Below are 23,684 nucleotides of genomic sequence, written 5' to 3'. Positions count from 1 at the left end.
CAGAAATTATTATTCATGATAAACGTTTCTAAATGAGATGCAGTAGTCCTTTTTTTAAAAAAAACTCCACTTTAGAAATGTTAAATATTTATTTATTTTCTTATTAGGAGCTGTTTTCTTGGTTGTGATAAGAATATGCACAAATAACCATATTTTTTTATTTTTTTATATTTAAATATTAGAACCCATAATTCAAGGTGTTTCTTTTTCTCCATATAGGTCAGTTACTATTGTAAAATAAATTAATTTTAATCACAAAGGTCTAGTACCAATAGATATCTGAGAAACATAATTTACCTCCAATAACAAACTTGTGCTTTGACATATTTTATTATAAAAACTGAGTTTTCAATGAAGGCAGTTTAGCAGGACTATAGTTGTGAAAATAAATCTGAATGTAGCCATTCTTTAAACTTAAACTAAAAATCATTGTAGAATAAAATGTCAAGCAAGTGAAAATTTTTCTGTGATATATACAGAAATGATACATACGTAAATATTTTCACATAAACAAAAACAAAGATCAAGAAAAAATTTAAATATCTTTGTGGGCAACAGAAATACAGAGATTAAAAAGGTTATTTTATTTTACTTCAATGCTTCCATCGAACACAACTGGCAGAGCAATGGGAATTAGATAAATCTTTACATTTCTTCAGGGAATTACATACAATAAAGATACCTCTCTAGAAGAAAATAAAATATTAGCATAATTAGACTGCTGACAGTCATGACTTTCAATTTAGTCACCTTTTTTGCTCTACTGTGAAGCTATATGCTTTATCAGTATTTTGCCAGTTGAAAGAAAATAAAGCTAACACTGGCAAGATCCAGCACAAACACAGATGGCAGCAAATTAGGCACAATGTTGTGTAGATTTTCCTCTCAATGTGGATTACCCATGCCTAGAAGATAATGGCTTGCGACGCAAAACAAACATTGTGGGATAAAACAGACAATATTTAAATAGATATATTTTCTACAGGAATGTTTCCTGAAGTGTTTCCCAGGGACTACCTGAGCCAGAGTCAGGCAGAGTGCTCAATAAAATAAAAATGCACATTCCTGGGCTCAACCACAGATCCTCTGGGGGCCCAGGAATCTGTACTGCTAACAAGCTCCCTTGGGAATGCTTAAACATGTATTAAAAGTTTAAAAAACATGACTTCATACTATTTGGAATTTCTCTTGCATCTTTCTTTTGACCACAAATATTTCGTTTGTGGTCATGCTTCTTACTAGCCAGAAGGAAAAATAGGCAAACAAAAAACCATTTCGGATTATGCCTGTCAGCAGTGAGAATTAGTAGTGGTATCTTTCCCTGCCTCAAGAAAATATGGGGGAATAGGCAACAAATGATTTTGCTCCTACATTTCTCAAAGGTGCTCCGTAGTACTTATTTTTAAAGCTTTCAAAATGTATACATAATAAAAATGTTCAAAATGATTTGTAAACTCTCATCAGATCAAGATAATCCAGTGTAAAAAAAAACTGCTGTTCAGTGTTGTTGCTGAATTCTCACAAAGACCCCTTCATAATCTTTGTTCACAAACAGGGAGCGTCTCGGCAGGCACTCCAGAACTCTCACCAAATGAGGCACTGCCTATTAAGTAGCATGAAAGTACCTAAAGACTGCCCATAAAACAGGAACAAAGAAAACAAAGCTCAGTTTCAACTCCAGCCAAAAAGGAGTCTTCATGACCTACCAATATGTAAGATGAATACAGATCATGCTGACTTTCCTCAGAGAAAGTCTAATAAAAAAAAGTCCGTATCGATATCTGCTTGAAATCTAGTTTATATTGAAAATGGAAAGCAAAATACAACATGCTACTAGTATCTACTACAGTGCTTATGTCCTATAAAATCCCTATGGACAAAAACAATTTTACTTGTGAATAAAAATTAGAAATGAAAGAGGTAGGTGACTATCATTTGAAGATAATCCCAAAAACATGTTGAATAATATGCTTGAGTCTCCAAAGAGCTCTTTAACTGGTCAATGAGTTCCAACACCGGTACAATTTCCTTAAGAGCAGGGTTTCCCAGGTCTTTCATGATGTCATCAACCTTTCAATGCCCTAAACTCCGGACACAGTGCCACAAGCTCTTCAGATATTTAATATTAAGAAATAGCTAATGAAGTAAAATGTAAAGAAGTAATACTAGAGACCAAAGAGTGAGGTGATGCTGAAGTCAGCTTGGCTCTTCAAAAATCTATACCCTAGTATGGAGGAAAGCACATTTGAGTTGGACAGGACGTTAGAGATTCATCTAATCCAACTCTCTGGTTTTACAAATGAAGAAATAGAAGCTTATTTTTTTCCACTGGCTCACAAAGCACTAACATCCTGAAAAGATGCTGTAAGTCCACAGTTAACTTACTTAATTAATCAATGATGTAGCCAAGTGGCTATACTTTCAGCCCTTATCCCTGTGGGCTGTTTTATAAAGTGAGCCACTGGTAACAGAGAAGCTGACCAAGGCCTTAGATGTACCTGGGAGCAGACTGTCAGCAAGAGAAAAATAATTTGAAATGTCAGACATGCCCCATTAAAACTTGTTCTAGGCTCAGACCAGGGTTCATTTTCCCTTCTTTGTAGGAGACACACATCTGAGTACGTTCACAAACTCCAGCTCTGCTAGGGCAAGCATTGGGGCAATACTGTTTTACCCAGAACACTTAGAACTAACACAGGTGGACAACTAGAAACCCCCAAACCCACAGGCTCAAGACCTACACACAGCTCTTTAATTTCTCAATAATTGTTAGTCACTTGTTTTGCAAATCAAAAACAAAAAAATCACTGGATTTCCTTCATAGCCTTATTTTTCTAAGATTTTTAAGTCTCACATTAAACAGTGGTTGTAAATCAGGTGTGGTGGCTCATGCCTGTAATCCCAACATTTTGGGAGGCCAAGGCAGGCACATCATTTGAGCTCAGGAGTCTGAGACCAGCCTGGGTAACATGGTGAAACCTTGTCTTTACAAAAGAAAATACAAAAAATTAGCTGGGTGTGGTGGCACACACGTGTGTGTGTGTGTGTGTGTGTGTGGTGGCACACACGTGTGTGTGTGTGTGTGTGTGTGTGTGTGGTTCCAGCTATTCAGGAGGCTGAGACAGGAGGATTACCTGAGCCTGCAAGGTTGAGGCTACAATGAGCCATGATCACACCACTGCACTCCAGCCTGGGTGGCAAAGCGAGACTCTGTCTCCAAAAAACAAAAAGTAGTTGTAAGTGATTATATTTTTTCTTTTCTATTTTCCAGTGTTTCTGTAATGCCTTCATATTTCTTTTGGTAGTAAGAAAATAAAGGCTAATTTTTAAAAAGAATATTATAGTCTAAAAAATTAAAGGATGCATAGAGTTCCCTCTTGACTATGAGACATCTAAACTGAATGAACTGTCTGTGTGGCATACTGGAACAGCGCAGCCTCAGGATTCTGACAGATTTTTGGATCCCAGCTCTACCACTAACCTTGGGCAGGATTTTAGTCCCTCTGAGACCTGCTTTCTTCACCTCTAAGAATGAAAACAATAATACCTACCTCACAGCATCTTGTGAGGATAAAATGATGTACAGTGCCTGAAACATAGGTCCATAAATGTCAACCCCTTCTCCCTATACTCCACAAAAACCCTTGAGTAAAAGGAATCACCACAGCCTGCACCAGCCACCTGCCATCCCCCTCACTACATTCACCTTTTAAATTCGCAAGGATGCTGTCTCCTTGATTTTGTGCTATTGCTCTGAAGAGTTGCTATTGTGCTTAGAAAAATTTCTACATTTTATGTTCTCTCTTTTACAACTGTACATGCAGATAAAACATTTTTTAAAACTATCTTCCCATAAATGATAATGCACGTTTCCTAAAGCACGTATCATGTATAAAAACAATTCTGAAAAATAAGACTGAATTAATTTGTACATTGTCTCTTAAAGTGCACCAAAGTAAATAGTAATGACCTTTAAAATGTCACTAACCTTCTTGGGTTAGTTTTTAAAATAAATCTAAATATATATTGATTGAGATGTTTGGCTCCAATGTGATGGTAAAAAGCAGCAGTGTCTTCCAGAAAAAAAAAAGTCTTAATAAACTCAACTAAGCATACCTTAGCAGCACATAAAATGCCTACAATTTAATATAACTGCAGGCTCAATAAAGCACAATCCTGATTCCTACTATGAAAACAAAATCAATCAAGGAAAAACCCAAAAACCAAAACCAAAAAAACATCTCCTCACCCTAAATTGAGGATTTCTATTGAACCCTGGAGGTAATATTTGTAATCACTTTCCTATTGTTTATTCTTGGTAACAGAACCATAATTACCATTCTTTCTTTACACTGCTCACACACATACATACACAAAGTCCATAAAAAACAATAAAGTATAAGTGGAGAGGCTATGAGAAAGAAACTTCAATGTCAATAAAGAACAAGCATCACCCAAAATGTCAGTCAGTTCCAATATTCACACCACCGTCCGATGTTCCCCACACACATAGACCGCACTGGGACGTATCCGTCGCCTTGTGTGACCAGGGAGCTGCGGCAAAAACTTGAAGGACTTAGGCATCATGTCCAGGCAAGCATCATGGAATTTCTTAATCCTCCAGTAGTAGATCAGTGGATTCAATGCAGACTTGAGGTAGCAGAGCCACAGTAGCCAGGTGCTAATCTCAAAAAAGTTGTGCTGATAGTAAAAGTGCTTACTGAATGTTGCCACAAGGCTGTAAGTGGTGAACGGGGCCCAGCAGACAATGAAGACAGCAAAGAGAATCAAAATAGTGGTGAAGGCACGTGTTTTAAAGCCCATGTCAATGCTCATCTGGAAAGGTCTCTGTAGACTCATGAGACCCAGTTTGCTGGCCTGGCTGAGGCATATACCTTCAGGGTAGCTATGGATCCTCAAGGCATTGTGCCGAAGGGTGTTGAGTATGCCCATAAATGAATACAATATTACCAGGAAGGGTATGAAGAAAGAAATGAGAGAAATCAAAATCACATAAGCCTGGTAGCCTGGATTGGTTGTGTACCCAAACACACACTGGGGAGCTCGGGAAGGTATCTGCAGGTCAGGGTTTCCTATGGCTAAAGGAAAAGCTACACAAAAGGAAGTTGCCCAAGAAACTGCAATCAGAACCTTAGCTCTATATGGGTTTAGCTTATCCTGCCTCTGGACTATAATAAGGAACCTATCTATGCTAATGATGAGCAGGATGGCTACTCCTTCTATCACAAATAACCAGAAAAACATAGCAGATACCCTACAGAAGAATTTCCCAAAAATCCATCGGGTAGTAAAGATAGTTACCAGGGCAAAGGGCATGTTCAGCACTGCAAGCAACATGTCTGCAAAAGCCAGGCTGGCAAGGAGGATGTTAATTGCAGATCGCATGGCAGCTTTTTGGTAAACCATGAGGCAAACAACCAAGTTCCCAAGAAAAGACACAAACAGAATGAATATCATTATAGCAGAAAGGGTAATTTGAAGAGGCAAGTTGAGGCTCTTAAATGCTGCTGGTGTTGTGGGCACAGCTGTACTATTCACTGTCAAGGAACTCAAACCAGTGGGAGCCATGGTTTCAAAACTATATCTAAGCAATGGACTGATGTCAGGATGCTGGAATGGTGGAGGGAGTGTAATATTCATGTAGGTGTTTTCATACACTACAAATGTTGTGTTGGATGTTCCGGTATGGAACGCAGTCAACACTGCCGAGAAGACCATGGTTTCGGTAGGATGGAAGATGCAAGCAGAGATGCAGGTGTTCTTCAAGCATTTCAACACAGAACAGCAGTATCAGGTTCCATTGATGGGCTTGGAAATACATTCTGGAAAATGGACAATGAGTTCCATCTTCCACAAGAGTCCTTTTGCCTGAAAACAAAACCAAAACACAAAAAATCAATGAGAAATGAGATTTGTAAATAACATTTAACTCCAGGGCTGCCTTTCATTATGAAGGATCAGTTTTGCTCTTTTTGATCCTTTAAAAATATTTTAGCCTCCAGTGTAGTCAACACTAAAATACTGTTGTTATTTTATCTTTCGTCAACCATGGTGGAAATTTCATGACATTCATATATAAAGCAAAAGTGCAAGGAATCTCAAAACGTATTACTGCCCCAAAGACAAAAGTTACAATCTTACTGTTAATTTTTAAAATATTTCCAGTGGCTTTAATTTTAATTAAATGTTAATTTTAATTTTCATGCTTTTCTATAGTCGCTATTAATAAAGATTTTTATTACCTGGTTCTCCTGAGAGCACTATTTTTTTTAGTTAATAGTTGTTTGATACAAGTTCTTACTCTAATTTTACATTAGCACAAAACCGGATGACAAAGAAACCTAAAGCAGGTTTCCTATTTCACACATAACAATTTTTAGTTCTAACATCCTTATTAAGTAGGTACTAGGTAATTGTCAATGAAGATCTGAAACGTTTTATTGGCTTGCTTTCTATTTATTTATCCAATTAATTCATCAATTTTTTTTCATTTTTAGTTTTTGAATTAAAAATTCATTCATTTTTAATTTCTTTCCAGAAGTTCCACCACCAACCATACTGGAGAATTTACTCAAGAGGAGAGAAAAATTCTAAGTAAGAAGTCTTGGTAATATTTTCAGAAGTTTTATTTTACTAAAGCTCTCTTTGTTTCTCATAGTCTCTCTTCTCTCCCAAGTCCACTGACTTTCATCCTTTCTTTTCTGATATATATACATCTATCTTCTCTATTTTCTTCTCCCTAAATAACCAATCTTATTTTGTGTTAGCAACTTGATCAGAATGTGTCAACCAAATCACAAAGTTAGAGATGTTAAAGGAGAGATGACTAAAAAAATTCAGGTATGAAGAATCTACTCCAGAAAACTTACAAAGAATCTACTCCAAAGAGTTTCTTATCACATTTGTCTTATCCTAACCCCCAATTTCTTAACCAGATTTCTGTAGCTCTAGAGTTTTCTGTAAGGGACTTTCTTAATCTGCTGTCTTACACATTTTGTGGTATGGGTTTTTCCTTATGTAGGTCTTTACTGGACAGGTAACCTCTTTATAGTTAGAAAGAAGTCTCTGAATTTCTGGCAAGATTCCTTTAATAAGCTCTTAAAAGACTGGGAAAACATAAATGTACAGCAGTTTAAAACAAATTGCAGTTTACTCATTATTTTGACTTAGAATCAGTCACTGAATTTTTTTTTTTTTTTTAAACAGAGTTTCACTCTTGTTGCCCAGGCTGGAGTGCAACGGCGCGATCTCGGCTCACCATAACCTCCGCCTCCCACATTCAAGCGATTCTCCTGCCTCAGCCTCCCCAGTAGCTGAGATTACAGCTATGTGCCACCATGCCCAGCTAACTTTGTATTTTTAGTAGAGATGGGGGTTCTCCATGTTGGTCAGGCTGTTCTGGAACTCCCGACCTCAGGCGATCCACCTGCTTCAGCCTCCCAAAGTGCTGGGATTACAGGCATCAGTCACTGCACCCAGCCTAGTCATTGATTTTAAGGGTCATTGTCAAAATTTCATTCATTCACTTACTAGTGTATGATGGGCAGGAATATCACATTTCTAAGATCTAAGATCCAGCAATGTAGCCAAATCAGGGACTCTCTACTATACCTATAGCTCTACAATCCCATCTTTCTTTGTCCAGGGCTGCCTTTATAAAAAAGAAGAATCCTGATCTACTCCTTCAAAATATCAACTTTACTACTTACTTTCACTTCTACAGTTTAATTTCTTTGCCCTTACTAGATTTTATCTATCCTCACATATTCACTTTGTAATACAAAACATACCTGGATATGATGCCACACTAAGCCAGCTGCTCTTGAACTTTATTAACCACAAAGGGGCCAGTGGAAAGACAGCAGTGGTAGTTGGAAGATTTTTACACCATAATCACCATCGGCCTCTACAGAAGTACCCTAAATATACATATAATTAAGACTAAAGGCTGTGCATAATTATAAATTAATCTCAATACAAGTCTACCTCTATAGAGGTAGAGGTAATTTCTCTAGAAAAATTATAAATAGACAATTGTGTATCTTAAGCCTAATGTGACAGCTAAAATTGTGTTTGACCAAGTAAACTAACATATATCCATCCTGCACTACTACACTGTTCAAAGTATTTCATTCCCTTGACCATGTTAAGGAACAAAAACAAAAAATGGAATGAAGCCAAAGTAAAACCATAATTTAAAAGATGCCTTTTAACTTGTTATATTTGCATAGTCATAACATCATTCTACCATAAAAGCCTCCCACAACTATAAAAACTTCTAACAATTCATTTAATATTTCATCAAATATCTGTTTAAGAACCTACTACGTGCCAGATACTAAAACGAAAATGGTGAGCAAGTAAAAGGCTTCTAAATTTCTGGTTAAAAATGCAGACTGACCACAGTCCACATCCCCAAAATCACACTGAAATGACAGTAAAGGGATTTTTTTAAACAAAGTATATAAACCAAAAGGACAAGAGGTATAAATGAAAGACACATTAGTAGATAAAAAAATTTTTTAAATTCATTTTATTTATTTATTTATTTATTTATTTATTTATTTATTTTTTTGAGACGGAGTCTCGCTCTGTTGCCCAGGCTGGAGTGCAGTGGCACGATCTCAGCTCACTGCAAGCTCCACCTCCCGGGTTCACACCATTCTCCTGCCTCAGCCTCCCAAGTAGCTGGGACTACAGGCACCCACCACCACACCCAGCTAATTTTTTTTTTTTTTTTGTATTTTTAGTAAAGATGGGGTTTCACCTGGTTAGCCAGGATGTTTTTTAATGTTTTAAGGCAAAAAAAAAAGCAAATGGTGTTGTGGTCTTAAGAAAGCAGAACAGAGAACAATTTATTCTCAATACTTCCAGGGAAATATGCTTCGAAAAAACTGAAACGATCCTGTAGATCCCCAGAGAATCTGTGGATGCCAGTTACCACAGAGAGTATAGGTAGAGCTGAAAACTGGAAAACTGACTGAAAATCAGAGACACTGGAACCCCACTGCACATCTAGTTCTCCTCCTCTCTGAACAATCATATGAAAGCATCTATCTCCATTTCAGTAGCCCAACTCTGTGGCACAACTGAACCTGACAAGCACCAAAGTCGAAAATATCAGTGCAAGGCTGAAAACGGGGGAACTGAGTGAATGCATATTCAATTTGAGAACACAGCTCCTTTCGCCATCCTGCTCTCAGACTGCCAGAAGCCAGGAACATATTGCCTATGCAGAAGACTGAAAGACTGTAACTAAATAGCCACAGAGGAAAAACCTCTAGATACTAATATCTGATGGTAGAATGCCAGCTTGGTGCCCAGTCACCCTGTACATGGAAGCCCACCCACTGTCAAACCAGCCCATAAGCAGAGACTCTAATCAACTTTTCGGTGCCTATTAAATATAAATGGTCAATTTCTCTAAGAAATAAAGAGTTTGTAACAAAGAGATTAAACAAAGGCATTTTTGTAGTTAAACATTAAGGGAAATAACTTGAATTTAAAATACTAAGGAACATAGCATGAACAGACTTAATAATGCCTTTGCTTCATTCAGTATCTGTACAGTGGTCTTACTTCACTCCTGGCTCACTGGAATGTAAATATTCCCTGGCCTTCTTCCTTTTCTTACGAAGTCTAATAACCAAAGCAGTGCTCCTGAATGCTCACAGTAACTACATTAAAATATTATTTCCTCTAAGCATTTCTCATCAAATATCACTGTGACCTGAAGTTTCTTTGAATTTTATATAAGACTAAGTAAAAAAGTTTCATACTTAAAATTTGTATTTCCAAATGAAATAGGACAGTAGCAGCATGAGATCAACAGACAATTAGCTTAGGTTGGTAACATTTACACAGCAGTCCTAATGTTAAATCCAATCTAGACTAGTCTTTATTTGCCATTTGTCGGAAATGTTTAACAAATCTTCCAAGTGAGAAACATTTTAAATTATGTGTGAATGTGTGCACATGATATATGCATACATAATACACATATGTTTATACAAACACACCACATGTATGTACATTTGTAAAACTCACATATGGTAGAAGTGACTGGATTTATGATTCTCTCTTATTGCATCTACAGAAACAATGCTGGGGTTATCAGGTTAATGATATAAGTGGAGTGTTTTATATTTGGAGTGTGCCAGAATGTCACATTTATAGGGCTTCAGTAGCTAGAATGGTCAGTGGAGGTTGCGGTATTCTCTTGGTTCTCTTTCCTTAGTCTTATCTGCCACTGGAGTGCTTTATTTTGTTTTTTTTAAGCAGGGTATATCACCCAGACTGGAGTGCGGTGGCACAATCACAGCTCACGGCAGCCTCAACCTCCCAAGCTCAAGTGATCTTTGGAGTGCTTTAAATACTTGTTTTATTCTCTGAAAAGGCTATATTCTTCTAGAAGGCAGCCATTGATTTTATTAATCCCATTGCTCCCTACAACCACTATGCTTTGCACACAGTCCGATAAATATTTAGATAACTAAATTCATTTGCACTGTTTTGTGGGATCAATTTTTTGTTTACTCATCTTAATATTCATGAAATACACACATTTTAAAAATAATTAGATAAGTTTTAAGGTGATCATCAAACCCTGTCCCAACCTTCACCACCCCATTCCTGTTTTTAGTAATAGTCATTCTTAATTAAAGGTTTTTTTCCTATTTTTATTCTTTATATATTCTTTATATATCTAAATAACATGAAGAAATTACTTATTGGTTTATCAATTATATATATTAACTCCTGATTTCCTGTAAGTATAGATGTAGATTTAGCTGTCACAGCATTGCCCAATTTATTTCTCTTCCCTTTGTACTATCAAAATCTTTATTTGAAACTTTTGAGTTACAGTACTGTAATAATGTAGTTATGTAAATAGTATATTTACTGATAAGCCAACAGTAGAATATTTTCCTTTCTTAACTTTTAGAAATCCTAAAATTAATAATTCACTTACATATTTATTCTCCATTTTTTTTTGTTTTGTTTTGGCTGTTTGGATATTTTTGTGAAGTTTTTGTTCAAGTCCTTTGTTCATCTTTCAGCTGGGTTGTTTATCTTTTTCTTATAAATTTGTTAGCATTTATATATACATATATATACATACACACACACACACACTTTTTTCCCCAAAGGATGAGGCTGCATAATTTATAAGAAACAGAGGTTTATTTTGGCTCACAATTCTGCAGGGTGTGTGAGAAGCATGGTGCTAGCATCTGCTCCTGGAGAGGTTTCAGGAGGCTTACAATCACGGTGGAAGGTGAAGGGTGAGAGCAGGAAAAGAGAGCAAGAGGGGTTAGTGCCACAGCCTTTTAAACAACCAAATCTTGTGTGACCTCAGAGCAAAAACTCACTCACTATTCGGAGGACAGCATCAAGCCTTTCATGAGGGATCCACCCCATGACTCAAATAGCTCTCAGCAGGTCCAAACCTCCAACATTGGGGATTACATTTCAACATGAGATTTGGAGGGGACAAACATCCCAACCATGTCAGTATCATATTCTATGGTACTGCTTCTATTCAGAGCAGAAGTTTATGGAAATCTCATGATTAATGAAGTTTGGGCTCAGTACAACTCCCACTCATCCCAGAACTCATGCCATGGTTATTCTACCAGTTTTGAAATGCAGTGTTAGAACAGACAAACTCAGCAGATTCCCTCACTGGTTCTCTAATCTGTGGAGCAAGGGTTATAATGGTAGGAAAGGTTAACTGCAAACCCCTAGAACTATCTATTTCTACCTGTGAAAATGGTAAACCAAAAGCAACATTTAATTCCTGCAGAGATTGCAAAGATTAGAGTCACCATCAAGGACTTGGAAGAAGAAGGTGATCAATTCTGCCATATCTCTATTCAAGTTGCCTCTTTGGCTTTGTAGAAAACAGATGGATTCTGAAGAGTGCAGATGCTGTATCAGATGTGGTTTTACTGATGGAGCACATCAATGTATTTCCTGGCATCTGGTATACGGCTATTGATTTGTCAAATTCTGGTTTTCTCTATATGTGTTAGCAGACTACTTGAAGCATTTGCCTACCCTACTGTCCTACCTCAGGGCTCTGTCAAGTCTCCTGCACACTATCATAATCTAGTCCACAGGGACCTTGGTTGTACTTCTAGTCCATAGAATGTCATGCTGTCCATTACATGCTGACTACATCTTTTAAATTTTCTAGGGGTCTTATAGTATTTCAAGATATCCCTTTCAAAGTGATAGCTCTCTTGCCTACCACTAATACAGAGACACAGCATTTAGTTGGCTTTTCTGGACTCTGGAGGCAACATACACCTCATTTGGGTATGTTATTCTGACCTATTGATCAAGTAGCTTGAAAAGCTGCCATATTTGAGTAATCAGTAATAATAAGAGAAGGCTCCACAACAGGTCCAGGCTGTTATGAAACCTGCTCTGCCACTGAGCCGAAAGATTCACTGGTGTTTTAAGTGTCTGTGGCACACAGGGATTCTGTATAGCATTTGGCAGGCCCCTTAAAGGTCAGACCAGATCTTTAGTATTTTGGAATAAAGCTATGGAACATGAGTGCTCCACATAAACTTGGTGCTGTCTGACCTTCTGAAGCCATACAGTTGGGTTTGCATGGAGCATTTCAGCCTTATGCAGAAGGGTATGTATGAAATCAGACCTGGCAGGTGCTCAGGGCACAGTTCGGTTACATGAGCAAATGGCTGAGATTCCCACAGCTCCTATTTTTGCTGTAATGATCCTCTCTTTAAACTTCACCTGTGACCTCACTGAGAGGAGTTTCTCATGACCAGTTAACTAAAGAAGAAAAAAATTTAGGCCTGATTTATTGTGCCGAGTTGTAGCATTACAGCCCCACTTGGAAGCCCTTAAGGGCAGAGCAGAGAAAACCTCCCAGTGGGCAACATTTTGAATACTATACTTGGTTGTTCATTTTGAAGAATTCATGCCAGAGATGAAAAACTACATTCATCATAGACAGTAGCTAATGGTTTGACTGGCTAGTCATGTAAATGCTCACCAAATAGCAATTTTCAATAGAAGAGCTTGATAACCAGGCAGACAAGATGACCTATTCTATTGAGATCAACCAATCTCTTTCTCTAGTCACTCCTGTCCTTCCCTAAAGAGTTCGTGAACAACATAGCCATGGCAGAAGGGACAGAGGTTGTACATGTGCTCAACAACATGGACTTTCACTCACCCAGATCAATCTAGCTATAGCCACTGAACACGCAACGTGGGAACACAGGGACCAAAACTAAACTTACTGAATATGACATAATCTCCTGGAGACACTAGCCAGCTACTTGGTGACAAGTGGATTACACGGACTACTTCCATGATTGGTGACTTTGTTTTTATTAGAATATATCCATATGCTGGATTTTACCAAATTAGGCCATGAAGCATAACATCAATATATTTAGTATCCTGTGCCTCCTTCCTTTCACACAATATCCTACACATATCAGAAAAAAGTAATCAGAAAGTTAATAATCACCTCCACTGGGGTTACAGATTTCAAATAAAAACAGTGGGAACTCAAAAAAAAAAAAACTCTTAAAATTTTGTTTTTTAAGTATCCAGAAGCATAAAGGAACAGACATATCAAGATATTCAGTATTCAAAGGGGCAATCTGCATTCTTAAGAATAACCTTTTATCTCCTGAGTTTTGTTAGGAAGTATAATATCAAAGAACTGCCTTAAGCTCTTTGAATATGTTAGCTTTAAAAATTTCACAGCAACTATGATATTCCTGCTGCTATAATATCCATTTTAAGGATGACAGAACGATTGTACAGAATGGTCAAGTAACATGTCCAAGGTCACACGACTAATAACGGGCAAAGCTGAGAATTAAACCCAGGAAGTCTGTTCTCAGTCACTATGCTATGCTATAAAACAGAGAATATAACGTACAGAAATGCCACCAGTATAAGAAAAACATAACACTTTGTTTTCTTTTACATATCACTTGTATATTTTCAAAAACATATTGCTAAATTTAAAAAGCAATTACAATAAATTTAGAAATGATGTGGAAATGAATCAGGATTATATCCATATATTTTACCAGGATATTCATGTAAATGTAGGGCTCTATGCCTTGATTACAGAAGTCTAGGTCTGCCAAAAATATATGACACATGGAATGTAAATATGCATGAAAAATACAAATACTTTTTTTTCCTTTCAAAAAATAAGACTCAGTAAAAAAATCTTAACAGTGCTGAATTTGCTCGGTGTTTCCCAATGCAGATGATACAAATATCTGGTAAAAATACAATAAAGCTCCAAAGTAACGAGATTAGTTTTCCCATGCGGTTGCTAAAACTGGAGTGACCACCTTTTAATCACAATTTCACATGAAACAAAATGAAAATTCTACAATCCCAATAGAAGTGAATATTTAGTGAGTAAAAGGAAAGACTTCTTCAGGCCAGTTCTTTCAGTGCCCAAAAGGATTTCCCAATGCTGCAGTAATATAAATGCTGGCTGTTTTTCAGAAGAGTTTCACAGGCTGAAGTCCTGAGGGCGTCCATAAAACTCTGCAAAGCAGTCCTCATCAAAACTGGGACTGCAGAGAAAAGCAGCAAAAAAGTGGGACACCTACACTGAACTCCAGTCAACTAAACAGGGCCAGCTTCTTTCTTTATCTCGTCCTGCCATCTCTAATTCTTCAAAATGTTTTTATTTTCCTTCCTTTCTGCTCCTTTCCTTTTTCTCTTCTTTTATATTATTTTGACTGTATCTCTATACTGAAAATTTTCAAAACCAACCTCACTTTCTAATTTCCAATAAAAGACCATCCTTGGATCCACATATATGCTGGAGTATACTGGCTTTACCAGCCCATTAGAATCATAGCCTCTCTTCTACAACTTCCATCTCTAACCCTTCCAGGAGAATCCTGCTATCTTTGCCTCACCAGTTAGGCCTTCAAATGGCCCTGTATTCAGAGTGCATGCTAACTAATGTGTCTAACTGCCTGTTATCTCTACCATGACTCAGACTGCAAATCTTACAAAAGAGATAGGACCACCATATTACAACTTAGAAAGAAACTCATTATACACAATTCTGCCTTGATGTTAAAATTCATTAGGCTGCCTAGACAGAGACATAAAGATATACAGATTAGATACAGATACAGGCATGTATCTATATCTACAGATAGATATAGATATAGGCATGTATGTATATCTACAGATAGATATTACGTATATATACAACCAAAAAATTATTTCATGGTTCAATAAATATGTTCTCTTTATATGAAATTTGATTTGAATCATTTTCTGTATTTTTCTCTTCCTTCAAATCCATAGTAACCCAGTACTACATAAAACCTATCAACTTTCACAAATGCTAAGAAAATGTCATCTAAATATGGCCAACCTCAAGCCTTTCCTAAATTAACTTACTATAAGGATGTCAAAAGTAGAGAAAAAATATCTGGGTAATAGTCTTGGCCCTTCCATTTATTAACTAAGATGTTCAGGCAAGTCAGTGAACTTTCCTGACTCTCAAATGTCCTTATCTCAAAGATGCAGATATAAAACCACATCATAGGCTGGTGAATTAAATAAGATAGATGAAAGTGAATTATAAACTACAAAGTGATATCAAATTACAACATATTATAACCATAATCTTCTACAGACTTCTGTCGCAGGAAGTCAGGGAACCTGAAGGGAGGGACCCGCTGAAGCCATGGCAGAAGAACATAAATTGTGAATATTTCATGGACATTTGTTAGTTCCCCAAATTAATACTTTTATAATTTCTTATGCCTATCTTTACTGCAATCTCTGAACATAAACTGTGAAGATTTCATGGACATTTATCACTTCCCCAATCAATACTCTTTTCATTTTCTATGCCTGTCTTTACTTTAATCTCTTAATCCCGTCATCTTCATAAGCTGAGGATGTATGTCACCTCAGGACCCTGTGATAATTGCGTTATCTGCACAAATTGTTTGTAAAACGTGTGTTTGAACAATATGAAATCTGGGCACCTTGAAAAGAACAGGATAACAGCGATTTTCAGGGAACAAGGGAGATAACCATAAAGTCTGACTGCCTGAAGGGCTGGGCAGAACAGAGTCATATTTCTCTTCTTTAGAAAGCAAATAGGAGCAATATCGCTGAATTCTTTTCTCAGTAAGGAATAACCCTAGGAAAATTAATGCATTCCCAGGGAGAGGTATCTAAAATGGCCGCTCTGGGAGTGTCTGTCTTATGCAGTTGTAGACAAGGGATGAAATACGCCCTGGTCTCCTGCAGTGACCTCAAGCTTGCTAGGATTAGGAAATTCCAGCCTGGTGAATTCTAGTCAGACCAGTTGTCTGCTGTTGAACCCTGTTTCCTGTTAAGATGTTTATCAGTGACAATGTGTGCCCAGCAGGGCATGGACCTTCATCAGTAATTCTAGTTTCGCCCTGGCCTTGTGATCTCACTCTGCCTCTCTGCCCTTGTGATATTGTATTGCCTTTGAAGCATGTGATCTCTGTGACCCATTCCCTATTCGTACACCCCTCCCATTTTGAAACCCCTAATAAAAACTTGCTGGTTTTGTGGCTCAAGGGGCATCACGGAACCTGCCGATATGTGATGTCACCCCTGGAGACCCAGCTGTAAAATTTCTCTTTTGTACTCTTTCTCTTTACTTCTCAGACCAGCTGATACTTAAGGAAAACAGAAAAGAACCTACATTGAAATATGGGGGGCTGGTTACCCTGATAAATTTTGACTATGTTATGCAATCAATATCTCTATTATAGCCTATTGGTGGGAGTATGAACTGGTACAACATTTTGGGAGTAAGAGTAGGCAGTATTTCTTAATATTGAACAATTTAAATATTGTCTAGAATTCTACATGATAAAAACACTAGCATAAACATACAGATAAGAATGTTCATTGTAGCATTACTTCATAGTGAAAAACTCAACATCTTTTTAATACTCATCAGTAAGATAACAGTTAAATAAGCTGGGGCACAGTGGCTCACACCTGTAATCCCAGCAGTTTGGGAGGCTGAGGCAGCCTTGAGGTTAAGATGGCTTGAGGTTAAGAGCTCGAGACCAGCCTGGCCAACATGGTGAAACTCTGTCTCTAGTAAAAATACAAAAATTAGCTAGGTGTGGTGGCACGTGCCTCTAATCCCAGCTACTCAGTGGCTGAGGCACGAGAATCACTTGAACCCAAGAGGCAGAGGTTGCAGTGAGCTGAGATCGCGCCATTGCACTCCAGCACAGGCGACAGTGTGAGACTCCATCTCAAATAAAAAAAAAGATAACAGTTAAATAAAGTGTGGTACATACATACTAGAAATACCATGCAGCTATCACAAACAATATGTCAATCTAGAATAGTGACATCAGAGAATGTTCATCATATACTAAAAAAAAAAAAAAATTAACATGCAGAATGACATACAACATAGTCCCATTGTTATGTATGTATGTAGATGTGTGTGTATATATATACATGCATGTGTTTGTGCATATGTACATATGTATAGACAAACAGACCAAATGGACAAAAGGGATTTCTTTTCTGGTATGAAATTAAGGGAGTAAAATATTATTTTACCCATACACTTACAGTTTTGTATAATTTTTTTCACATTAAATCAATATTCATCTTGTACTATTCTGTCACACTTTTCTTCCTGTTTCCTGTATAAAATTCCTTGAGGATGCAAGCTGCAACCTATCTGACCTAACACAAAGCTGTGTATCCTAGTGTTGCTTAAGATACGATAACCATTTATGTCACTCTAACCATGGAAAAGAAGGTAAGAAGCAAACCAGTCTGCAGATTCTGCAGGACCTGGGCTCAAGCATCTCAGGGGTCCCAGTAGAGACCTCCCAACAGCCCCAGTCCCAGTCCAATCCTCTAAAATGCTGTACTCACTGCATATGCTCTAAAGGTTGGCCTTGATTCCACTGATCCCAGGATGCTAGGAAGAAATGAGTGGCAACACTATGAAAAAATTGCTGTTCTAAAATTACTCTTCTATACCCTAACGGATAAACAGAAACTGGCGCTGGTAAAGCCTAGGAGAGGACTAAGGGAACAACCCACGTCTTCTAGCCAACTCATCACTGACAGCAGAAGAAAACAGATAGGAATCTGAAATACTGGTGTTACTCAAGAGTGTCTGCTTTTGTCTTGAACAAAATGGAAGTCTAAAAGAAAGAATGCCTAAAAGAAAGCAGAGCTCTTGTGACATTATGGAGCATCTCTCTCTGATTCTGGGCCAGAGGCTGCACTTGAAGAGAAAAGATGTCACATCATGTTCTTCTGTTATTTGCCACACTCTTAGCCAAGAAGAATTTCACTTGGTTCTCCCTTCATTCCCATCTTTCCTCTCATCTAAGAAAGAAAGAAAATTGCAAACTAAGAGAGGAAAGAAAAAAACGTATCACATATAAATTTATATTCCTTCCTATATTAGGCCCTTGCTACATATCCAGAGATTCTAATTAAAACCGGGGGAATGGTAGTTGAAGGACACACCAGGATGGAAGTATACTCCTGAGTTCTGTTATGAAAAAGGTGGAACCAGAAATAAAGAACCAACCATTTCACTTCAGAAGCAATGCAACTTTCAACTTTATTTCATTTTTTTTTAAAAGGCAATCACTTTCATTGGGCAACCTACTTTGCAATTAAAATGAACAGTCCATAAATTTAGATCACTATAATAATGTCTACATTTTTTTGTTGTTGAATTCTGTTATTCTCTGGTTTACCTGTAAATAGAGTCAAAGGAAGCTTTGAAAACAAACCAAAAAGGAATACACAATAATCACATAAAGTGAGACAGGGTAAGGAAGAGCTTATCTAAAGTTATTTTTTATATAGAGCATATCATCATGGCATCAAAATTACCTTATATGCAAGGCATATCTAACCTAAAACCTATATGCAATAAAGCTAACGGAAAAAATGCTGTGTGTACATTTTAAGCATGAACCACAAGTAGTATTCTATTTATAACGCCATTCCATTCCTAATATATTTCTAATTCCAACCAGAATATTCACCACAAAAAAAGAAGAATTTTCTCACTGATGTTCAAAGGAACACTCAGTTTTTCCATGGACTTTTAAAAAATGAGATTATTAAGCACAAAGATTTATTTGCCTTCCTGTTACTTTATCCCAAAAATACTAAAAAGAAACTAAATGCCAGCAAGGGCTCTGTTTCAGAGAATATGCTAAGTGACTTCTGATGACAATTAAAACTGAAACTCAAGTGGCAGGAAAGGTCAATATTTAATAAAAGAGAAAATTAATTATAATTGAAAACTTTAAAATGTATTTTTAAGTGGCTAAAAGATTAACCTTTTAGAAATGCAAAAAGCAAAAGAAGTGGTAAGTCCTATGGGTGATAGGTTTTGTTCATAATTCCCTTTGTCTCCTATTTCTATTTCTTTTTATTTTTTTATTTTATTGATGCATATTTTACGTATTTGTGGGGTACATGTGACCATTTGTTAAATGTACAGAATGTGTAATAATCAAGTCGGGGTATCTGGAGTATCCATCATCTAGAGTATTTAACATTTCTATGTGTTGGGAACATTTCAAGTTCTCTCTTCTAGCTAGTTTGAAATATAAAGAACATTGCTGCTAACTATAGTCACCCTACTCTGCTATTGAACATTAGAACTTATACCTTCTATCTAACTGTATCTTTGTATCCATTAACCAACCTCTCTTCATCCTCTCTTCCTCTTCTGGTATCTTCCTAGCTCCCGGTATCTATCATTCTATTCTCTACCTCCAGGACATATCTCCTTTGACTCCCACATGAATAAGACATGTGGTACTTGTCTTTCTGTTCCTAGACTATTTAACTTACCATAGTGACCTCCAGTTCCATCCATCTTGCTGCAAATAACATGCTTTCATTTTTTATGGCTAAATAGCACTCCATTGTGTACATATACATGTTCTTTAGGCCTTTGTCTGTTGATGAACATTTAGGTTGATTCCATATCTTTGCTATTGTGAATACTGCTATGATAAACATGCGACCACAGGTATCCCTGGATATACAAATTCCTTTTGCTTTGAATACATACCCAGTACTGAAATTGCTGGATTGTATGGTAGTTCTACTCTTTGTTTTTAGAGAAAACTCCATACTGACCCAGTGGTCATTCAGGAGTATGTTTAATTTCCATTTATTTGTGAAGTTTCCAAAGTTCCTCTTGTTATTGATTCCATTGTCATCTGCAAAGATACTTGATATGGTTTCAATTCTGTTGACATTTGTTTTGCATCCCAACACATGGTTTATCCTAGAAAAATGTTCCATGTGCTGATGAGAAGAATGTGTATTCTGTAGCTGTTGGGTGAAATACTCTGAAAATGTCTGTTAGGTCCAATCCAAGGTTTCTTTGTTAATTTTCTGTCTAGATGATCTAACGCTGAGAATGTAGTGTTGAAGTCCCCTACAGAGTCTTTAGTCTCCTCTACAAGTTTGTTTTACTTTTGAGATGTCATATATTCTTTTATCTGTATCTCTGACCAGTGGCTACAATTATATATTCTCTGTCTCTGAGGAATAACTATGGTTTATTAACATAAGAGTGAGCCATAAAGATGGCATCATATGAACATCTGCATAAGATTACCTGATACTAAACTATGAGTAAAACAAAACCTTATATAAAAAGTGGTATATTTGAAATGTAGGATGTAAAAAAATTACTATAAAAATGCAACAAAAAAGAAAATTCTAGTATTGTTACTTCAAAGCAAAAGAAAAAAAAAATTTTTGTAAATGACATTCAATGGTACGTACTCAGAAAATACAAAAAATGTCATTTTTTGTAAATGACATTCAATGGTACGTACTTGTTCAATCTCCAACTTTATATCTCATACAATAGTATATACATGTAAAACCTTAGTAAGTTTTCAAGCAAAGGAGGAAATGTAAATTATAAATGAGGAAGCTGAGCCACAAACTATGTAACTTGCCCAAGGTCACATAGGTGGTAAACAGTAGAGCAAGGATTGGAACTCAGGTAAACTGCCTCTCATCTTTGAGTTATCATTATACTAGGGGCAGAAAAAAGGTCTTATCCCAGAAAAAGAAACAAAATTTCAGATGTGCAATTACTATAGCTATCAATTCTTAAATGTCTACCATGTACCAGACCTTAACATATATTATTGCTAATCCTGACAAACCACCCCAAAAATAGAAGTTATGTTCCCCATTTTCAAGAGAAGTAAACCAAGGCTTAGAGGGCAATGTGCCGCCAATCACACAGCTGGTGGGAGGGCTGGAATTAGAACCCAGGGTGCCTGGCTCCACAGTTTCTGCTCTTTCCAAAAGATTTTACTGCTTCTCACATAACCTATGAAAGAGAACGGACTTTTATGCCACTTAATATAGCAATTTGCAATGTTAAAAATGCTGTCCCTCATCCCTGGTCTAACACCTTGAGGGTTTTATTTTTAGACCAGCCTTCCCCAAAGGCTTCAAGTTTTCTACAGAACACCATTCCCTGAGGGCCTGAGGCAGCATGAGCACAAATAATGTGTTTTACAAAATGACCAAAAAAAAAAAAAATGTAGGGCAGTGACTAAAACAAGGACATTTCTGTGAGTTATATCATACTTTCACAATTAATAGAGCCAAAATGTGGATAAGGAAAATTCCATTATCCCTTATCCTCAGACACAATTTTCATATTGCTGACTAAAAATTACACTGGATGATTTCTTAAAATCCAAACACTTAAGACTTGGATAAACTATGGGAATAGAGAATGTTTTAGATTTTCTAAATTTTTATGTGCATGCTTTAGAACTCTGAAATCAGTTTAAAGTGGTCTAACACTTCAATTCCTTCAAAATGCAACTGGTAAGGTTGACACTCACCATTTATATGAATGCTTCCAGGAGCGAGATTAATTTAACTTCATGTGAGGAAGCCAAGATACACAATTCCCCTTTTAAATTTGTGGAGATTTATAAAACAGGTACTTTCTGATATATCACAAAGGAGAATTTCATCTTAAGTTAGTGATTTGCATGGACGTGAGAAAGAAAATAACAACTCAAAATTGGAATGGCTCTGATTCTACTTATAGGAGGTATCTAAAATAGTCAAACTCATAGAAGAGAACAGAATGGTAGTTGCCAGGGACTGGTGAGAGGGAGAAATAGGGACGTGCTCTTCAATGGTTATAAAGTTTGTTATGCAGGAAGAATAAGTTCTAATAATCTGCTGTACAACATAGTACCTGTATTAACAATAGAGTATTGCGTATTTTAATATATATTAAGAGGACAGATCTGATGTTGTGTTCTTACAAGAACACACACATACAAAACAACATGAGGAAAATTTTGGAGGTGATGAATATGCTCAGTGCCTTGGTTGTGGTGAAGATATCGCAGGTGTACGCATATGTCCAAACTCTTCAGGATGTATATGTTAAAGGCGTACAATTTTTTGTATATCATATATATCAATAAAGCTAAAAAATGTGATGCCTCATGAACTTAGACTTGAGATGATGCTCCTAAATAGACAAACTTTCATACAGATAAACCACTGAACACAGCATGACATAAGAAAACATTCCTCAAGGGTTTCCTGCTCTTCTCTCTACATTATTTTTTAAATGTAATCCGGTTCATGTTAATATGACCTGTACCACATACCAGATACTAAGACAGAATACAAAAGAAAAGAGGACACAACCCTTGACTTCAAAAATATTAAAACATTATAAAGATTAATGAAAAGGCTAATTATTCTGGTCAATTAATATAGTATCTTCAAATGGATGGATTCTTATTTGTTAATACAGGCAATATTACACATTAAAATTCTTAAAAATCAACGAATAATAATGTATATTCGCAAGTAAATCATAAATAGAAGGTGCAAAAAACCAACCATTGTTTGAAACAGTGTTCAGTCTCACTCAAGTAAAAATGAGAATTCAAACATAATGGAATATTAATTTTTTGTCTAGATTTTCAAAGGTTTAAACAAGATGAAAATAATTCTAGCAAGTTGATACTCCACCAATGGGAATGTAAGCCTATAGTAATTCAGGAAGCTATTTCAAAAGCCTTAAAAACATTCCTAGAGACTTCCACTTCTAGCAAATAAAGTCAAGCCTGCAGCAGACAAACACTCCCACCAAAAACAACCAAAAAAGCTAGATAACATTTTTACATCTCTTTGAAGACATCTAAGAGCCACCAAAGCAGGGAGAACCTGAGAGGCTATGATCTGAGAGAAATGAAGTATAGAAAAGTGAGGCACTCTGCAATTCGGGTAATTTTTCACCTGAAGGCATGAGCTAATTCTGAAATGCTAGCTCAGAGGTTTTCTCAAGGCAGCTGAGAAACCAAGAGCCTGCAAAGTGGCAGCTGAAAGGATTAAAAGCTGCTGAAAAGCTTGAAAGTCTGGTAAAAGAGGCAGCTGAAAGGCTGGGAAGCTGGGTAGAGCACAGTCTCAGTGGGCTGGAAGCTGGCGTTCTGGGTTCATGGAAAGGTTGGGAGAAACAACATCTGAAAGACGTCACTCGTGGAATAAGCATGAATAGCTCTCATAACAACCAAATATCAGCCTCTAATTAGCTCAAGTTTAAGTTTCTT

At 36.8% G+C, this 23,684-nt stretch overlaps 1 protein-coding gene across 1 annotated transcript in view; it reads right to left on the bottom strand.

Moving 5' to 3' along the window:
- Positions 1-311: 311 nt before the first annotated feature.
- GPR63 (G protein-coupled receptor 63) overlaps positions 312-23,684 on the bottom strand; it is a 43,904-nt gene continuing 20,531 nt past the window's right edge. Inside the window, exon 2 of the mRNA XM_005552319.5 lies at positions 312-5,889. Coding sequence (XP_005552376.1) covers positions 4,480-5,739 — 1,260 coding nt within the window. The 5' untranslated portion in view covers positions 5,740-5,889 and the 3' untranslated portion in view covers positions 312-4,479. The remainder of the gene's footprint in view (positions 5,890-23,684) is intronic.

This window comes from Macaca fascicularis, chromosome 4 (genome assembly GCF_037993035.2).
Source record: "Macaca fascicularis isolate 582-1 chromosome 4, T2T-MFA8v1.1".
NCBI classification, from domain to species: Eukaryota; Metazoa; Chordata; class Mammalia; order Primates; family Cercopithecidae; genus Macaca; species Macaca fascicularis.
The sequence above is the reverse complement of the archived record's forward strand: the minus strand, read 5'-3'. Positions and strand labels throughout refer to the sequence as shown.